General features: G+C 35.6%; 2 protein-coding genes across 2 annotated transcripts; both read left to right on the top strand.

Moving 5' to 3' along the window:
* Positions 1-7,889: 7,889 nt before the first annotated feature.
* LOC143571726 (uncharacterized) lies at positions 7,890-12,891 on the top strand. Its single transcript, XM_077057074.1, has 12 exons — positions 7,890-7,948; positions 8,029-8,125; positions 8,372-8,463; positions 9,680-9,758; positions 10,579-10,647; positions 10,803-10,873; positions 11,002-11,128; positions 11,250-11,342; positions 11,427-11,492; positions 11,594-11,685; positions 11,984-12,050; positions 12,808-12,891. Exons 1-12 carry the CDS (start codon positions 7,890-7,892, stop codon positions 12,889-12,891), a joined length of 996 nt encoding a protein of 331 aa, XP_076913189.1.
* A 3,029-nt stretch (positions 12,892-15,920) lies between these two features.
* Positions 15,921-16,682, top strand: LOC143571727 (uncharacterized). The gene has a single exon (XM_077057075.1). It carries the CDS (start codon positions 15,921-15,923, stop codon positions 16,680-16,682), a length of 762 nt encoding a protein of 253 aa, XP_076913190.1.
* Positions 16,683-19,075: the final 2,393 nt, after the last annotated feature.

The raw sequence follows: 19,075 nt of genomic DNA on the forward strand, positions 1-19,075 counted from the left end.
GTAGTTTACAAACTGGTTTAACTTGTTATCTATGCTATATATAATGTATGAAAGAAGGGAAAATTAAGACACTTGATTTTAAGGAATTTACAAATGTTTAAACACATGATACAACATAAAATAAGGGTAAAGTAGTCATTTTAGCATAAAATATCACGTATTTTCCATTTTTCTTAAAAATAGTTACAACTTTTTCCCTCAACTTTAATCAATTTATCTAAATTTAAAGAAAAGTTATAAATTTTGTCATTCATCTTTTAACTATCTATTCTTTATAATTTCATTTTTAACCCAAATACCTCCACGATTTTCAAATGGTCATAACTTTTTCGTACGTTAATATTTTTTTAAAAAAATTGCACCATAAAAACGAGCATTTTTTTTTAATTTGAGTATGATATTGTCATAGTTTCTTTTCTGTTAAAAAAAATAAAATTTTACGTATATGGATTTCACGTCCGGTTTTGATGGTTTTAAATTAAACCGTGAGCCAAGCCATTATTAACGGTTTCTGGTCACCGAAAACTGAAACTAGACCGTTGAAAATAGAAACCCAACAAAACCAAACCATTAACGATGGTTAGGTTTCGTTTTCGTTTGTACTTTGATATTAAATTGAGTTTAAAATAAGAACTATGAATTTACTTATAACAATAAATGGTTTCACGGTTACAACGAAACAACAAGCACCCATAAATCTACATGATTACCAAGGTATGTATTTTCCGCAGCATCGCGCGGGCACCCATCTAATGATACATAACACAACGCATGATGTAGATAAAGAAATACAAAAAATTGGTGGGAGTTTAGCTGTTATTCTAAGTCACTGCTATTTTTCTCGTATCATTGGTTCATATCGATTTTCATTAATTTCACTAAAATTGAAAAAATGACATGCACACAATTTTCGTAGCACCAATGTCGTGTCCATAAACATCCCCATCCCCCCCCCCCCCCCCCTTCCATCTTTCCAGCCACCATCAGTTTGGCCATAACAGACGCTATTGCCACATGGTGTCCGTTACTCCGTTAGAATTTAACATGTACAACATAAATATTGTTAGTGTTGGCTTAGAAAGATAGTTAACAAATATGATGGTTTATTTACAACCATTATAGTTTTGATGAAAGTAATATGTTGTGTTATGTTTAGCAGTTCCCCCAACCCATCAATGCAATATATAGAATCGATGAAAATTATTATTGGGAGGTGCTACGTCAGGGCCGGCTCAATGTTTTTGGAGGCCTAAAATAAAATGAGATTTGTAAGCCATTTCATAACAATTGTGAATCTAAATAAAAAAAAACACTTATTATGGGTCTTGAACTTGTGGCCTACAACTTAGTAACAACCAAGTTTACAACTAGACCAATACATAATTGGAAGCCTTAATTAAGTGTGAGCCTAAGCCCTTACTTGGCCTTGTACTATGTTTAATTTATCTGTTTGTATCGACCTACACAACAAGATGATTACCCAACTACGTCACTGAATGACAATATTTAGTGCTTTGCTGCATTCCAATTCAAATGACAATCGTATACATATTTTTTGCTTGTATGTGTGTTAGACTAATGTAGTGGGGCGATTTTTTAGGCGAAAATCGTCCCAATTTTTCCGTCAACACCGCCCCCACCCACCCATCACAACGATTTTGTGTCGATTTTTTTGTGGTGTTGGGGGGGGGATGTATTTGTCGCCGTTTAACTTGAAAAGATAATAATATTGTGTAATTATTTGACGGATTTTAGGCTACAAACCACTACACCCTTAAATGAAAATCGCCCCCTGCTGACGTGTCGTCACGTGTCAAAAATCGCCACAATGTAGTCATTCCACTACACATAGTCTTAATATAACCCTGACAAATATGTACCATGTGAATAAAGTTTGTAATACGCAAGCAAACATTGACACGAGAGTAAGATTCACCTGTGATATGAAGGATGTAATTTACGTAGAATATAAACATGCATTTAATGGGATTGAAGTGGGATATAGGGCCGGCCTTTGGAGGTGGCAAGGTGGTCGGCGGCCACATGTCCGACACCTTGCTAGGCCCGAATATATATATATATATATTTTTAAATTATGTATTTTTATTATATACGATATGTATATTTAATGTTTAAACTTAATTACATACCACTAGCTTGGTCTAGTAGCAAGAGGTTATACTCCTAACCAAATGGTTATGGGTAGTCTCATTTGAGACTTTTATACAAAAGTTTTTTACACAACCCAAATTATAACCAAGTAAACACATATAAAAATTAAATTGTTTAAACTTAACAAAATACCCTGGTAGATACACAAATGAAAGCTTATACCGACCATGGATTCACGTATCACATGACTAGATATGTGAAGTTGTTTTCACATGGATACAAAGGTATAACACAACTGTGATAAATTACTATTTTCGTGATTTTCTCATATTTTTAAAATTATGAAATTTGCTGTCTACGGTCTAGTTGTGTTGTACCTATATGGCATGGCAATGTGAATATTATACACATGTAGTTGCCTATCATCATTTTAGCCTGTGATAGTACATAATTAAATCATGAGTTACTCAAGTTAAAAATCCATATTCGAATCATATATAACAACATAAAGGAAACGAAGTGAAACATTTTCATTTCCTTTCTATTATTTTCTTTTTAATTTCCTCTCGACCTCAATTCCTCCCATTTTGAAAGGAAAGAGATCATCCACCATTTACTCTTTATTTCACCCATTTTTTCTTTCTTTTCATTTTATTTCTTTCTTTAATGAAACTCGAGAACACGCATTTTGTTCTTTCCTTCCTTAAATGAAACTCAAGAACACAACAATTCATTCCCATCCTTTCCTTTCCCTCCTTAAATAAATATGAGTATATATACAACATTTTCTTTTTAGACACATGAATTTATAAGAGGCATATACTCGAATCTAACTTGTGTTTAATACAAATAGAGGAAGAGACATTTTCTACAACGTGTCTACAAAAGTATAATGCTTAAATATAATTCATTCGTATTAATGGTATTAGATGAAAATGTGAAGGTTTAATCTTGATTTGTTAAACTTTGGGGTTTGTTTTGTAAAGTTTATTTTACAAATATGTGCTCTGTTTGTTAGATTTGATTGATTGTTCTGTCTAGGCCAATATACCGGACAATATTTAGTGAATACGATATTCTCATATTTGTGAGTGGCTTGTTTGCGGGCTGCTGGCTCGGCTAGAGTGGCGTATGCAAAGCTGGTCCAACATGATGTGGACTTCAAAACACTAATTCGTTTGCTAACACGCGTTACTTTTCAAACATATATATGAAGTAGATGGAGTGAAGGTAAAGGGGAAGATAAAGGTTAATTCTGGAAGATGGATATATAATTGGATATGTAGCCTGTAGGGAATGCTAAGGGAGCGGTCAAAATATGTTGTTATATATCTTATATAATATGTTGTGATGTATTACAGTTTACATCATATCATATTACTCTACTCTAGTGTCTATGGATATAGTTGTTTGTTTCAAATACAACATTCAAAATTTAGAAAAATGTTCTTGATGGAATATCTTTCTACCATATGGGAATTATTTTATCATAATGTGCCTTGTCTTTCATGAATGCTCATTCATCATCATCATCATCTTTCTTGCAAAGATGCTTCGGAGAAATCCATAATAAAGATGCGTCCTAAACAAAACAATGCCAGATGCTGCATTAAAAATGAAAACAATATAAGGGAGTGTGTGCATGTTATATGTATGTATGCCCACCATTGTAGCAGCAACAATAATGTCATCTAGTGGATGTGTGGCACAAACAGTAGCACGTTCAGATAACGGTACAAATACACTTTGCATATGTTTATCACTCTCATGGGGACTCTTTAAATCACTACACAGAGAATCACGTACAGTCAAAAATAAGATAAAAAGATTTAGCTATAATGGGAAAATAAAAGGCGGGAGGTTTCTTACTCTTAATCTACATGGCATGGGGAGTTGCGGTGTCGATAAAAATCTAAAAGATGAACCCCATTGCTGGAATAAACACATAACACGATCACAAAAAGGAGCACATATAAATTGAAGAAAACAAAGGATAAAGAAAGTTATTTTACCGATTGGTCACGAAACCATGATGGACTCCTTGGGGGTAATGCAGCGATTAGAGGGTTCGACCTATCCATATTTGATAAACAAACATGATAGATATTACAAACTTTGGACTATGAAAAAATTATAACAAAAGAAGTTAAAAAGAAATCACAAAGAGATTCAGAAAGACTCACAACCAGGCGGAGGGGGTGGGCAATGAATATGTGACACTCTGGAATTATGCATATCCAAAACACGGGAACTAAAATTTTTAAGGCGATCAAAACAAGTGAAACACGATAGGAAAAAGAGTTGATAAAAGAAACACACTAATTAAAACATCACATGCACTTCAAATCTAAATGACATAAATATATTTCCTGATTTAACTTAACAACCATCATCAAGATGGAATCCCATCTGATATGTACAAGATGGATTAATGTTAATAGATTGTATTTCCCTTTGCTAAATGTTTGCTTGTACCTGCAGCCTGCACCATACAGTGTACGTGAAACTAACGAACAACATTGATACCCTCAACGAAATATTAGATTATATTATATAAGCTAGATTATTATTGTTATTATCTTTATTATGTACTAGTTTTTATCCCCCGTATTACGGGGGTTGTTTTATATTGTTTGTTTTAATATTTATTTAATTTTCAAATTTATATTTTTATTGTATAAAAGTTAATAATATATTTATGGTTTGATGATAAATTGTTTCACAAATAAATGAGATGTTATAACCCGGTTTAAAAGTTGTTATAACCCGGTTTAAAAGTTACTCCCTCCGTCCCATTATAAGTGTCCTGGTTTGATTTTTCAAGTCTTTCTTGTTTAACTTTGACCGACAATATTTTTGTTTGTGTTATATAATACTTGATGTAAAATATATGAATGGATTGGGTTTTAAATGTATTTTACATTGATATAATTATCATCAAGTATTATATGACATGAACAAAAATATTTACGGTCAAGATTGCAAAATAAAGACTTGAACAATCAAACTATGACACTTATAAAGAGACGGAAGGAGTATATGGTTTTGATGAGACCCAAGACCCATTTATTTTTTTTTACTATAAAATTGATTTTTTTAATTATAAATAATATTTATGAAAGTTAATAATATACTTATGGTTTGATGAGATCCAAGACCCGTTTATTTTTTTTACTATAAAATTGGTTTTTTAATTTAAATAATATATATATATATATATATATATATATATATATCTTTTTTAAAATAATAAGATATTAATTTTTAGTATATCCTATTTTATAGGATTTTTACATCAATAATTTGGTGAGAATAATTTTTTATTTAATGAGATGTTATAACCCATTTAAGGAATATCTGGGTTTGGTAAGACCCATACCCATGAATTCGGGTCAAATGCATGAGAATCATCCATTTAAAAATCAAACAAATCTGGTGACTCCAAAAAAAGGGGGAGCGATCACATCGCGACACGTAGGATTTTTATGTTTTCGTTTATATATATTATAGATTTGTATAGTTTATTCGTTAATTTATGTAACATTATAATACTTAGGTTATACCAATCAGAATTATGTTGATTGGATAATCTTATCTTCACCAAAGGGATATATTGTATTCGACGGTTACCAAAGAATAAAACAACAATTCTCAATCATCAATTTCTTTACACATTATTCTTGATCGATTGTTTATCTGCAATACGAAAGAAATGTGCCACAACGATTGCCTCCCATCTTCCCATTGGACTATATGAAAAGATGACTCTCACAAAAATTCTAACATAATACAGAAGAAGTTAGATAAACTCACCGAGTTCATTAAAATGATTGTACATAAGTTTATATCGATGCAGGCCGGGTTAAGCACCCTGATCTTGTAGCCGATGCCAAAAATGTCCCCTGTTAACTATAAATTAATTAATAAGGTGCATGTGCTATTCGATCCCGATACAAAATTTGAAAAATATGCCAAAATGAGACACGAATGACTTTCGGTTTCATAATCATTAATTAACTTCTAGATTCTTAGATACACGTATGGTACTTCCGGTATGGTTATGACTGAAATAATCACGTATGCTATATATTCCATACAATGAAGCAAAAACTATACCTTTGTGTCAAATTCCAAAGAAGACACACCAAAAGTGGATAAAAAACTTTGCATATGAGGGACTGCACGTGGATTTCTGATATTAAACCAAAAGAAAAGGATCAAAGCAATATACGTTTTTAATTTAAGCAAATGCGTATTTTACTTTGATAACATGAAAATACAGCAGTAAAACACTAACACTGACAATAAGATATCGGCATCATGTGGTACGGATCCAAAATAAAGTGCACGCAGCTGCAAAAATCGCTACTATACATTAGCAATCCCTCTTGCTATTCAAAAGGGGGTTGCGGCACAACTTGTTGCCCGTTTGTCTGCCACTTTATTGTAATCGTTTTGTACTTATGAACATTTCCGTATTATTTACCATAAAAAAAATTAACTAAACCATGAATTAGCACTTGTTTAGTTTTGGAAATTAAGGACGCGCACTTATAACCAACCATGTTAGAGATACCAAATTTTCTAATTATTGTTTTACAAGGTGAGTCCCAGATATAATAGCCATGTGGAAGTGCCCTAATCTGCCAAAGAAAACAAATCAACGGTTAATTAGCGAACTACAAAATTAACCAAATACCAATAATTCATAAAGAACCACACTTTTGCGTATAACTGCTTTAGCAATCGCGAGGCTCCACGATTGTAACCGTGTCCAGATTTTCCTGTTAGTTGAATGAGCTCTCTTGTCTAGCGCGACCTACAGTCTGAAAATTAAAATTTCTCTCTTATTCATTAATTATCATCGAATCATTAAAATCTTCTTTAATTAAATTATGACCCGATCATTAAATTTTATACAAATGTTTTTTAAAAACTTATTATGTATGTCAGTGCGTTTAAATTTCTACTAATTTATTCACATAATAGAATCCACTCAGTTTTTTTAGAGTTAATTACGTCGTTAGTGTATGTGTACTGTGGTTTTTAAAAAGTAACATGTTTGGGTATTAAAGTTTTCAAGTTGTACTATGCTTTGTTTTTTGCACACACTTTACACTAACGGGCGTTAAAAATCACAGACACTAATGACGTAATTAACTCTTTTTTTACTAAACCAATGCGTTATTCTATTAATGTAATTTTATTAATTTAACAGAACCAGGTTTTTTACAAAATTACTAATAAAATCTTAATTCTTTATACACATTGAGACCGAAAATAAATTCACATAAACTAATGCCAAAATAATACTGAAAAATGATAAGGGGGATTTAAATTTAATGTTTGAGTAATTAATGAATGATTAGAGTGGTTTTTAATGCTTGAGAAATAATTAATGATTTAATTAATTGAATTAACTCTTTTTGTGATTATAATCAAACTTCAAACTTAATGAATATAGTAGAGTAGTGTGTGAATGGAAAAAAAAAAATTATTACCAGAGACAAAGGTTTAAAATCACTTTATTTAAAAAACAATGTTAATTAGTTTCATTTCTTTTCATTTATTTGGTTAATTAACCTGGGGAACAAAGACTTAATTACAAGGGATTCGGTGAATGAACCTTGTCCCAATAAGCATTACTTCAGCCCGCAAATAACTCAGCCACCACCTTATATGTGTGTATATATATATTAGCTGGACCTTTATATTGGTCACACAAATTTTGTTCATCGCTATCGCTGAAACATCAACTGATATCACATCAATCCGCCATGGAAAATTACGAGAACCCGACAGCTCAGATCGATGCAAACGCTAGGCCTGTTAAAGAGTAGACTCGCCTAATGCTGGCTGATTTTGTTGTTTTGAATAATTCAATTGAATGCTAATTGTTATTTTGTTTTTCATTAGGTCCCGCAGGAAGAGGATTCATAATGAAGTGAATGGAAGATCTGAACGGTATTACAAGCACCAGATGTCTCCGCTGCTATGCAAGTCGTATACTGAGGTGTGAGTTAAACATTATTTGGTGCACGTACTGTCTGACGTACATCTAATCTACACAGTTTTTAAATGGTCGTCCTGTAGAGGCCCGGCAGCCTTTTTGAACAACATTTTTCAAAGTTTCGTAGTCTACAATAAGTCTGTCTGGATAGAGATCCGACTGCCGTTTTGATAAAAAAAATTCATAGTTTTGACTGTCTTTGGTCAGAAATAGAAGTCAAATGAACGTTTTGACCAAAAACTTTCATAGTTGAACGGTCATCCGGATATTGGCTCATCGGCCATTATAACCCCAAATTTTCAGTTTGACGGTCTATGGTCAGAACTAGGGGTGTTCTTTGGGTAAGTTTTTCGGGTCGGGTTATTCGGGTTTGAGCTAAAAAGAAATCGACCCAAGACCCGACCCAAATAAAATTGGGTTGTTCAGGTTTCAAGTTAAACGGGTTGGGTATATTCGGGTCGAGTATCTGGTAAAACCATTTGATCTGTATATCAGTTTTATATGTAACTATTTTTTTTTAAATTTGTCATGTTACCATTTAGAATCCGAATCAACCAAATTTTCACACAAATGAATTGATTTGTCTTTGTTGCTAGTTATTCGACTAAACATAGCCTACCTTAAACGATTCTTGAGTTTTATGAGTTAATATTACAAGGTTTTACAACATTATGCATATTTGTCAATTAATCAAGTACATTACCAAGGATATGCATGCTGCATTGTTGCGCCTACTAAAAATACACATGTTGGAAGTTGGATTCCTTAAAAAAAAAAAAGTAAAACACCACTGGTTATTCATTATTAGTTAAACCTAAAAAAAACCCGACTTTAGAATTTAGCTGACCCTAGTTCGGGTTATTCGGGTCTACCCGATTTTGTGTATTTCAACCCAAATACCAACCCAATTATTTTATCTCGGGTTCAGGTTAAGAGCTTATTCGGTTAAGGTAAATTCGGGTTGGGTTATTCGAGTCTCGAGTCACTTCGAATCGGGTTTGGTATTCGGATACGGTTAGAAAAACACCCCGCCAGAACGGCCTAGACATGTGTTTTGTGGCTGGTCGTTTGATAGTGTGAAATCAAATGAGGTGGTGTGGCTATATCACAACCCTTTTAGTAATTCACTAACTTTTATTTAGCTAACCCAAGATTTGTTTTCCTTGGAAGATTGGGAAAATTTCCCCATGTATATCATACATGGCAAGCACCTTGCAGAACACCTTATAGCCAAATCACATATGATCACGCGGTTAGCATCTTTTCCCAAACAAAACAAGCCTAGTTCACAATTCCACAGTTTAGCTTTGGACGAATTAAGGGATCATAAATAATGATGTTTTGCAGCTGGATAGGCTTTATTCTGAAGAGGGACTAGATGTCAACGCTTTGTTAGTGTTACTACTCTATTTTCATGTTATGTTGTTCCATTTTTTTATATATCGTTATAAACAAACATGATATCTAAGTAAAATATACGATCTTGTTATGGCCAAGACAGTCGACGTACATCTTGATCCAAAATTTAAAACTTTTACCGCTTTGGCTCAATTTCAGAATTGGAGCTGGATTCGATTATGGCTCAGAAAGTATATTGTTCAAGCTAGGTGTGTCTGCTTTGGAATTTGATACAAAGGTATATATAGTTTTGCTTCATTTCTTGGGAAAACATAACATCAGTGATTGTTTTAGTCATAAATACCATGCCGGAAGTCCCATAAGTATCAAAGAATCTAGTAGTTAGTTGATGATTAAGGCATTGTGTGTATTTTTATGGGATTTTTACATATTTCTCATCTAGGTTTCATTTTGGGATGTTTTGCATATTTAGAGCCAGGATTTGCGCGTGCCTTAATAACTATTATAATTTAACAGGGAACAAATTTGGCATCTGTAACAAGATCTGGTTGCGTAACGGTGCATAAATTTGAATCTCTATGCAGTCATCGTAATGGAAGTGGTAAGTTTATAATGAAATTAGGTCTACTATTTTTCTCATCCCTTTTGCAGTTTTAAATTGTATTTACTTTATTATCACTTTGTTTACGCCACGAATGAATTGTTTAATTTACCTTCTCTGTATAATGCTAGAACTTATGTCTCGTTTGTGCCTGTGCTTAAATTTAAAGAAATACGTGTTAAGCATTAAACTTTGACCGACTTCAGGTAGGTTTCAAATATTAATTCCAGGCTGAGGTTTTCATCCTTTTTGGTTACAGATCAGCTGAAGCACTTTCCTTTATATGATGGGAAATTTGATAGTATCAGCGCTGTTCGTTGGAACCCATCTAACCAGAATGAGGTGCGTTATTACTTCTTCCTTTTCTTTTAATTTTTCTCTTTTCCGTCTACAGAGGTACAAGTTTCATACTTCAGTATATATACTACTTTTGTCTTACTATTATACTCTGTGCTATTGCAAGTGGTTAATTTGGTTTAACATTTGAGTTCATCAGATTGCATGTGCATCCTTTAGAAGCACTCAACTTAGAATTATTGACATCGAGCAATCCCGAGAAGTTCAGGTATGTTTTTCCTTTGAGTTCTCATATAGTCATGTGACAATACTCATATTTTTAGCAAGTCAGTTGCCAACATGGCAGCATATATTAGTTAATTACAATATGACTTTCAATGAGAATCATGATAACTTCAGGTTCTCTTGTTTATGAGTCTGCAGGTATTATGGAAGAGCTCTAATCGTGAGACCGTAGAATTATCTGACATAGCTTTTCTGAATGATGGGATGAGGTTTGAAAAAAAAACAAAACACTAATATTTATTATTGTCCTAGTACCCACTGCATGTTTTTTTATTTTTTTTTTTCTTAATTTTATTGATTGAATTGATAACTATGAGTGTCATGATATGTTAAATAGGGTACTTGCTTCCGACACGAGGGGAGTAATAAATATGTGGGATAGACGAGCGAACATTATTCCACAAAGGTTGCTCACAACTAAAAAAATCACCGGCCTTACTAGCATCCAAATACTTGGAGATCATGTAAATTTTCACATTTTATAACATACACATTACAACAATTTTATGTTACATGTTGAAACATGTGCGAAATTAACGTTTTCCATTTGCTTGTATCAACACTAACGTCATCTTTTTCTATCAGTGTGTGTACGGTGCTGCTACGACTGGGTTTATATATGTGTGGGATCTGCGTAGAATGCGATCATCCCCTGCTGCTTCTCTAAGTGATTGGGAGGTTGTTTATCGTTTTTAATTTTACAAATTTCACAAAAGCTGAAACAAGAATATTTTGGTGAATAATAATCATCTCCCTGATCAGATACACTCTATTCCTCTAACATCAATGGATTTGGAATATTTGATGAAACAAATTAATCCTCGTAAGGTATGAAAGTTATTACAACATATTTTTTGTTTTTGTTTCTAAAATTTGCGCTCTAAGTACTTGATCATATTCTTTAATTTCATGTACGTTGTATGGTGCAGACAAGGCGTGATCGTCGACCGAAAGAACTACATGCAATTAACATCAATCCATCCTGTCCATATCAGCTAGCATTCCACCTTGACAATGGCTGGTAGGTTTAGTCGGGAAAGAAATTTGTCGTTCAAATACCTTTGATGTCTTTATTAGTGTTTCTCCGTTATATATTTTTTCTTCTGTGTTTTAAAGTCACCCGGCTCCTTTTTGAATTTTAGGTCCGGCGTTGTGGATACACATAATTATCAAGTGTCACACATCCATTGCCCTCAATTTCCTATTTGGCTGTGAGTCCTTGTTAACCTTTCTATCTTATTTATGTACAATTATTTTTCCTTACAAAGTTTTCATAATTCAAAGTTTGTAATATCTATCATGTTTGTTTATCAAATTAGGGATAGTCACGCTTATGGAAGACCTATATCATACTCAAGGAGACCGTCATGGCTTCCAGAACACTCGGTAAAAACGTTACTTTTTTTTAGTTGTTTTCATTAAGTGATGTGTGTGTTCCCTTTGGTAAGACACTTATTCTTTAATCATTTACCTCCAAGACACCGCTGCTAAATTTCCAACATTATATTATATAAATTTCTCTGGTTGCGGTATGTGCTTAGCATATAATTGGTTACATATAAATTATAAATTTCTTTAATTTATATAAATTTATGAGTTTAACATCTATTCTTTAATCATTAGCTCTAAGACACCAGTGCTATATTTCTAATTAACATTAAGTTATATCAATTTCTTTGGTTGCATTATGTGTTTTACATTTAATTGGTTACACAAAAGCGTGCATGTTTGAATTAGTACATATACGTACCTATGTTCAGATTTATGCGGCTCCATCAACTTCTCGCAAAGGCCTTCACCTATTAGATTTTCATCCACATCTGAGCTCCCCATGCCATGTGGATTATATGTAAGAAACGTTCTGCCTTTTGATTTCCCGTTAAAGCTAAAGCTAAACTTTTGATGTTATTTTGAATTGCCATTATTCCTGTAGCGATGCTGAGAGTCCGATGAGAATGCTGAGGATAAGCAAAGCATATTTGTGCCGTTATCTAAGAATGTTACGGCTTGCGCCGTCCATCCACTTAATGGCACTATTGTTGCTGGAACTCTGGTGGGTATACATACATCCACCTTTATATTGTTTATGTTTTTAATGGATGTGTTGTTAAGGCTCATGCAAAAGTTATTGTTTTTTGTTTAGGATGGGTCTTTGTTAACAGTTTCTCAAAAGCACATTGGCAAGAAAGGAGATGGTGATAATGACCATGATGTTGAGCAATCATGAAAGAGGCTAGACATGGAACCCTAAATCAAAGCGATCCGCCCTTAACAGTACATGATTTCATGATATGTACGGAGAAAGATATGTTAGTGAGGGTGGAGAATGGGGATAGTCTTACCAGCATTCTAGAAAGAAGCTAGCAAGTCCAAATAGTTTTTACTTAGTTTATGTTGTTTTATGTTGTGTATTATATATGTTGTGATGTGATGTCCTACAATTTACATCAAAGCATATATTTGACATTTCAGATTTTGGAAATTGCTTTTTAGTGGAATCTCTCTATACTCTCTTACCATATGCTAATTATTTTGTTACCATGTGCCTTGTAAGTGACAAGATTTAACATTGCTATTTAAGAAAAGATTCTTGGAAGGTCGATCAAATAGACGAAAAAATGATACTTTTATCTCCACGTCATTTTCTAGAATTTATGGACAGCCAATGGCAGTGTGTTACAAACTAAATAAAAAGGTAGTTGTTAATATATACGGAGTAGTTTATAGTTTATATTTAGAAGTGCTAACTTATACACCATTTAAACTACTCATAAATCTACAGCAACGTCATCGTCTGCCATGGGATCGGGAGTACCCTCAATCACTTAGGGAAAAACAATGAATTGAATGGGTCAAGTATCTATGAATTCACTCTCAGTTTATCCCTCAACATTGGTATCGGAGCTGATAGTCCTCGACTCCGTTGTAATTACCAGAATTATTACCTCACCTGGACAACCTACAACGTGACAACAATTATAGGAATCCAGAGATGGATAAAACCTTAAGAACACAAAGAATTTTTGCTACTATTGGAGACAACATAGGAGAGTCCCTTTGCTGACATCTTATCAACTGCGAACGAAGTAAAATCGAAGAATTTAAGGTTTAAACAACAATAACAACTGTCTAACTCTATAACGTATTTTCAATTGAAATTTCCCAATTTTAATTCTAGAGGTCACGAATCCTTTGAAGGACGGAGTAATGTTAGAAATTAAATAAAAAAAATAGCTAAAGTTAGCAACTGTTAATAGTTGAGAGGCTCAATTGTAACGCTGTGATTAACGAATAACTAACTTCCAGTTAGTTGTTAGTTTGTTATTCTCTCAGTTTTATTAAGCCAAAATTGGAATGATGAGCTAATCTTGAATCAGCAAGTGTGCCGGCTCCGTCACCAACTACTGACCTTATTAAGCAATCATAGTTGTCATGGTTGAAATTCATGTTTGAAGACCAACTATATGATTCTGCTCTAATCCAAGCTAATCTAAATCTACCGGGAGAAAGTATATTGAGAATTTGTGTTCTTTCCCGTTTCTTGAAATCTTAGAACATCAGTTTGTATAGAATCATGAACTGATCACCAGCTATCTACTACTAAAAATTGAAAGCATTAGAAACTGCTATAACGTCTAAACTACATTTTCACTCTCAACACGATTTACAGTCCCATGGTCCGTCTTTCATGAATGCTCGTCGCCTTCATCATCATAAACATCTCCTTTCTTGCAACGGTGCTTTTGAAAAATCACTAACAAACATTAACCGCTTTTCTAAACCAAGACCACAGCTCTATTAAAATATCAACCATATACATTTGCACTTGCCGGAATTTGAATGCATGCACATGAAGGATACTAAAAACATGTATTTCAATTTAATCACTTATACAGATCAAGAAGGTAAATAAAACAATACATGTGATTAAAATGTTCAAAGTGCAAAAGGGTTGACAAAGATTGGAGACCTAATATCATATACTTTAAGATTCATTACTTTGACTGTGTAAGGATTCAAACTTATGCACTGTTAAGCACCCTGATCTTATCACTGATGCCAAACACCCCCCTGCTAAAGATGAATAATTAATAAAACTAATAAGACATATGCGCTATTCCTGTTCCTAAACATGGAAATTATAGATGCCGAAATGAGACCTTAATGATCTACAAATTAGTGACTAAAAAACATTCACATGATCATTTCACGATCATTAATTAACTGCTAAATTCTTATGGTGTTATGACTAAAATAAACACAGATGCTATGTTTTCACAAGAAATACCTTTGTGTCGAATTCTAAAGCAGAGACACCCGCTGTGACTACGGATGGTTTTGAAAAATACCATAAATCTGAGCTCTGAAATTAAACCCAAAAAAAAAAGATTATCATTCCATTAAAACATAATATATATGAAGATATAGTAGTAATGTGTACAACGTTCGTCTGAAGATGGTGGGGTCTGGTGTAGATCCAGAATAAAGCAGTTGCAGCTGCAAAACATCGGTATATTATATAAGCAATATGTAAATTTAAGTACATTAGCATGGTAGTTAAGCGTGGTTATTACCGGTAATTTGACAGTTGGTGTCATCAAGCGTTAACTTTATCGTTTAACGGTTTAATTAAAAGCTGCTTATTGGTTTGTTGTATATACCATGTTAACTCTTGTAAATATTTATCAATTTTGTTCGATATTATTCACTCTCGTTTGAACCTAAGTCGTATACACACACTATCGTTTAAGCATTACCGATTACCATTTGCTTCTTCTAACAAGCAATTCCTCTTGTTATTAATGATCTAAATTAGTCCAAACCTAAACTATTTGATAGTAAACGCTTAAACTTAGCATTAGTAGTGTTACTGTTATTGTGTTTGTAATATTATTGTAACATCAAGACATCTATAGGTTCTTCCGGCCGCCAAGTTTACTATAAGTATGTATGTTCGTTTGTAAACAGATTCACCAAGTATTAGATATTAGTATATTTGGCATGTATATCGATTTATTAGTGAAGAATATTTGTTTGTTAGGAATATCCCTAAATAGATGGGATATCTCTTGTATATATGTAATTGGTTGTTGGCACAATGGAAGGCAACGAAATATACCTTCTTTCAGAAGGCAATGAAATATACCTTCTTTCATGGTATCATCAGCCTAAACCTACCGCCGCCAACCCTCTCCTTCTTCATCTGTCGCCGGCGGTAACCCACCCCCCTTCGATCCTTTCTCTATCACCTCTGTAATGGATTCCAAACTCCACCCCGCTATCACCGTTTCCAACATCAAACACGCCATCCCTATCACCCTCGACAACGAGACCGGCCAATACACATCGTGGTCAGAACTGTTCAAGATGCACTGCCGAGCGTATCAAGTCTACAATCACCTTCTACCAAAACCCAACCCTGCTGCCACCACCTCATCCTCGGAAAAACGGACTGCCGAGGAAATCGCGGCTGCCCTTGCTGCTGCTGACCTTTGGGATCGGTTGGATGCCATAGTCCTCCAATGGATCTATGGCACCATCTCCCTTGACCTTCTCAACACAATTCTTAAACCGAACACAACTGCCCGTGAAGCTTGGACCACACTCGAGACCTTATTCCAAGACAACAAATCCTCAAGAGCCATATACCTCACTCAGAAACTAAATAACACCCGTCTCGATAATTTTGAAAACATTGTTGCCTATTGCCAGGAGGTCAAGGTCATATGCGATCAACTCGCTAACGTGGAGGCACCCCTCACAGATGAAAAGATGGTACAACAACTCGTCACCGGGTTAAACGAGCAATACGAAGGGATTGCTATGTTGATATCGAATCTTCAACCACTTCCCTCGTTTCACGAGGCACGCTCCAAACTTATGCGTGAGTATGATCGAAAGACCAACATGACCCTTCATGCATCACAGACCGTGGGAACCGCACTTCACGCCGCAACCTCTCAAAAAGCTGAGACCCAAACCATCAAGTCGGACCAGCGATTCACCTCTGACTCATGAACTGACCATGGCAGAGGCCAGGGCAGGTCCCGAGGAAGCGGCCGTGGACGATATGGTGGCCGTGACGCAACCACCAACAGCAGCCCCCACACCCGTTTTCTTCGGTTCAAGGGCAATGGGTTTTCCAGCCTTCGTGGGGACACGGTTCACATACAAATCAATGGTCTGCTCAACCACCATGCCCATACCCAACCACCCCTCGGTCCACTGGTAGTCAAACTCCGGGTATTCTCGGCCCACAACCTAAGCTGGCGTATGCAGCTGGTTATGCCCCGACCGACATTGAACAGGCTCTATATACAATGTCACTCAACCCACCGGATACTCCATGGGCTATGGATAGCGGAGCAACCACCCATATGACCAACTGCCAACCAGGTAACTTCACGTCTCACTTTAATAAGGGCACTCATCGTAATATTATCGTTGGAAACGGAACTACTGTTCCGGTTCTTGGACAAGGCAATTAAACTTTACCCCCACCGTTTCCGCCCCTTATATTAACCAATGTCCTCTACGCCCCTAATTTAATTCATAATCTCTTATATGTTAGACGTTTAGTCACAGACAATTGGGTTTCTGTTGAATTTGACCCTTTCGGTTTTTCTATGAAGGACCTCAAGACGCGGACCCCTATCCTACGATGCAACAATACCGGTGATTTGTATCTTCTGACGCCACAAATGCTATCAAAAATCAAGTCTCCATCAGCAAATGTGGCGATCTCACAAACACTGTGGCATCAACGTCTTAGTCATCCGGGCTCATGTCCTTTGCAGTCTCTCAAGAAGTGCTCATTTATTTTGTTTTCTAAGTCCAATAAACGTGTCTGCGAACCGTGTGTTTTTGGGAAAAGTGTGAAACTCCCTTTTATTAGTTCTTGTAATCGCACTTATTTACCTTTTGAGATTGTTCACAGTGACCTTTGGACCTCACCAATCTTGAGTTCCGGGGGTCACCGCTACTATGTTCTATTTATTGATGATTTTTCTGATTTTATATGGACATTCCCAATCAGTAGAAAATCACAAGTTTTCTCAATATTTCAAAATTTTATAACCTAATTAACACACAGTTCGACAAACGCATTAAACAATTACAATGCGACAATGGCAAAGAATATATAAATAATCAATTTCACCAATTCTTTAACCAACATGGTATGGCGTTCCGTCTATCTTGCCCTCATACATCCTCACAAAATGGTAAAGCGGAATGCGAAATCCGCACCATCAACAACATGGTTCGCACCCTTCTTGCACAATCCAACCTACCCAACACTTATTGGCACTATGTTCTTGAAACCACCACCTACTCCTGAACATCCTACCAAATAGACCAAATAACCTTAACAACCCCACCATGTTCTATACAACCGTCAACCATCTTACACTCATCTTCAGGTGTTTGGATGCCTTTGCTACCCTCTCAAACCATCCACCACAATACACAAACTTGAATACCGGTCGAACGCATGTGTGTTTCTTGGGTATCCACCTAACCATCGCGGATACCGATGTTTTGATCTCAAAACCCGTCAAATGATTACGTCCCGACATGTAATATTTGACGAAGCCACCTTCCCCTATGTCAACACTCCACACCCGACATCGGACCCGTACACCTTTCTGTTTGAACCGCCTCACCCTACCCTCTGGTCAAACATCCAAGACACTTCTCACACATCATCTTCTCAACCCCCACTCAATGCTGCACCGGCCAATATGTCTACCCTACCCATCACCCCGATACACAACACTACACCCAACATCTCCTCTAACACACCGCCATCCATCAATCACAATTCACCCCGGACCCCAGTTCACACTTCAAACGAACCGATTCCACAACACTACGAACCTCGTTCGGTTACTACCCCCACCCATTCTTACCTACACTCGTCGCTCAAAACCCGTTACCAATCCCACCCACACCGTACCCGGCCAACCCATACCACCCACCTCACCACCACCTCCTACGGCCCCCCTTCCTACTCGCACCATGCGCACACGAGCAATGAATGGGATCTCAAAACCGAAACCCCATTTCAACCTTCACACCACACAGGTCGAACCAATACCCAACTCGCCAAAAACTGCCTTGTCCACACTGGTATGGCGAAACGCTATGCACAACGAGTATGATTCCCTTATTAAAAATGAGACGTGTGAGTTAGTCCGACACCAACCAAATATGAATATCATTCGATGCATGTGGTTATTCAGGCATAAGTTCAGATCAGACGGGTCATTGGAGCGCTATAAAGCGTGTTTGGTGTGTGATGGTCGTAGTCAGCAAGTTGGTATCGATTGTGGTGAAACATTTAGCCCTGTTGTCAAACCGACTACTATTCACACAGTCCTCTCCATTGCTTTATCTCAGTCATGGGTGGT

Source organism: Bidens hawaiensis, unplaced genomic scaffold, assembly GCF_021521415.1.
Source record: "Bidens hawaiensis isolate Kalapana, Puna unplaced genomic scaffold, B.hawaiensis_p1.1 tig00025555_1, whole genome shotgun sequence".
In the NCBI taxonomy this organism is placed as follows: Eukaryota; Viridiplantae; Streptophyta; class Magnoliopsida; order Asterales; family Asteraceae; genus Bidens; species Bidens hawaiensis.

Excerpts from the sequence above, each read along its gene's own strand:
- LOC143571726 (XM_077057074.1), top strand. The coding sequence starts at position 7,890 with ATGGAAAATTACGAGAACCCGACAGCTCAGATCGATGCAAACGCTAGG. Across the intron at positions 9,759-10,578 it reads CTTTGGAATTTGATACAAAG|ATTGCATGTGCATCCTTTAG; the intron begins GTATATATAGTT and ends TGAGTTCATCAG. Across the intron at positions 11,686-11,983 it reads TTCCACCTTGACAATGGCTG|GGATAGTCACGCTTATGGAA; the intron begins GTAGGTTTAGTC and ends TTATCAAATTAG.
- LOC143571727 (XM_077057075.1), top strand. The coding sequence starts at position 15,921 with ATGGATTCCAAACTCCACCCCGCTATCACCGTTTCCAACATCAAACAC.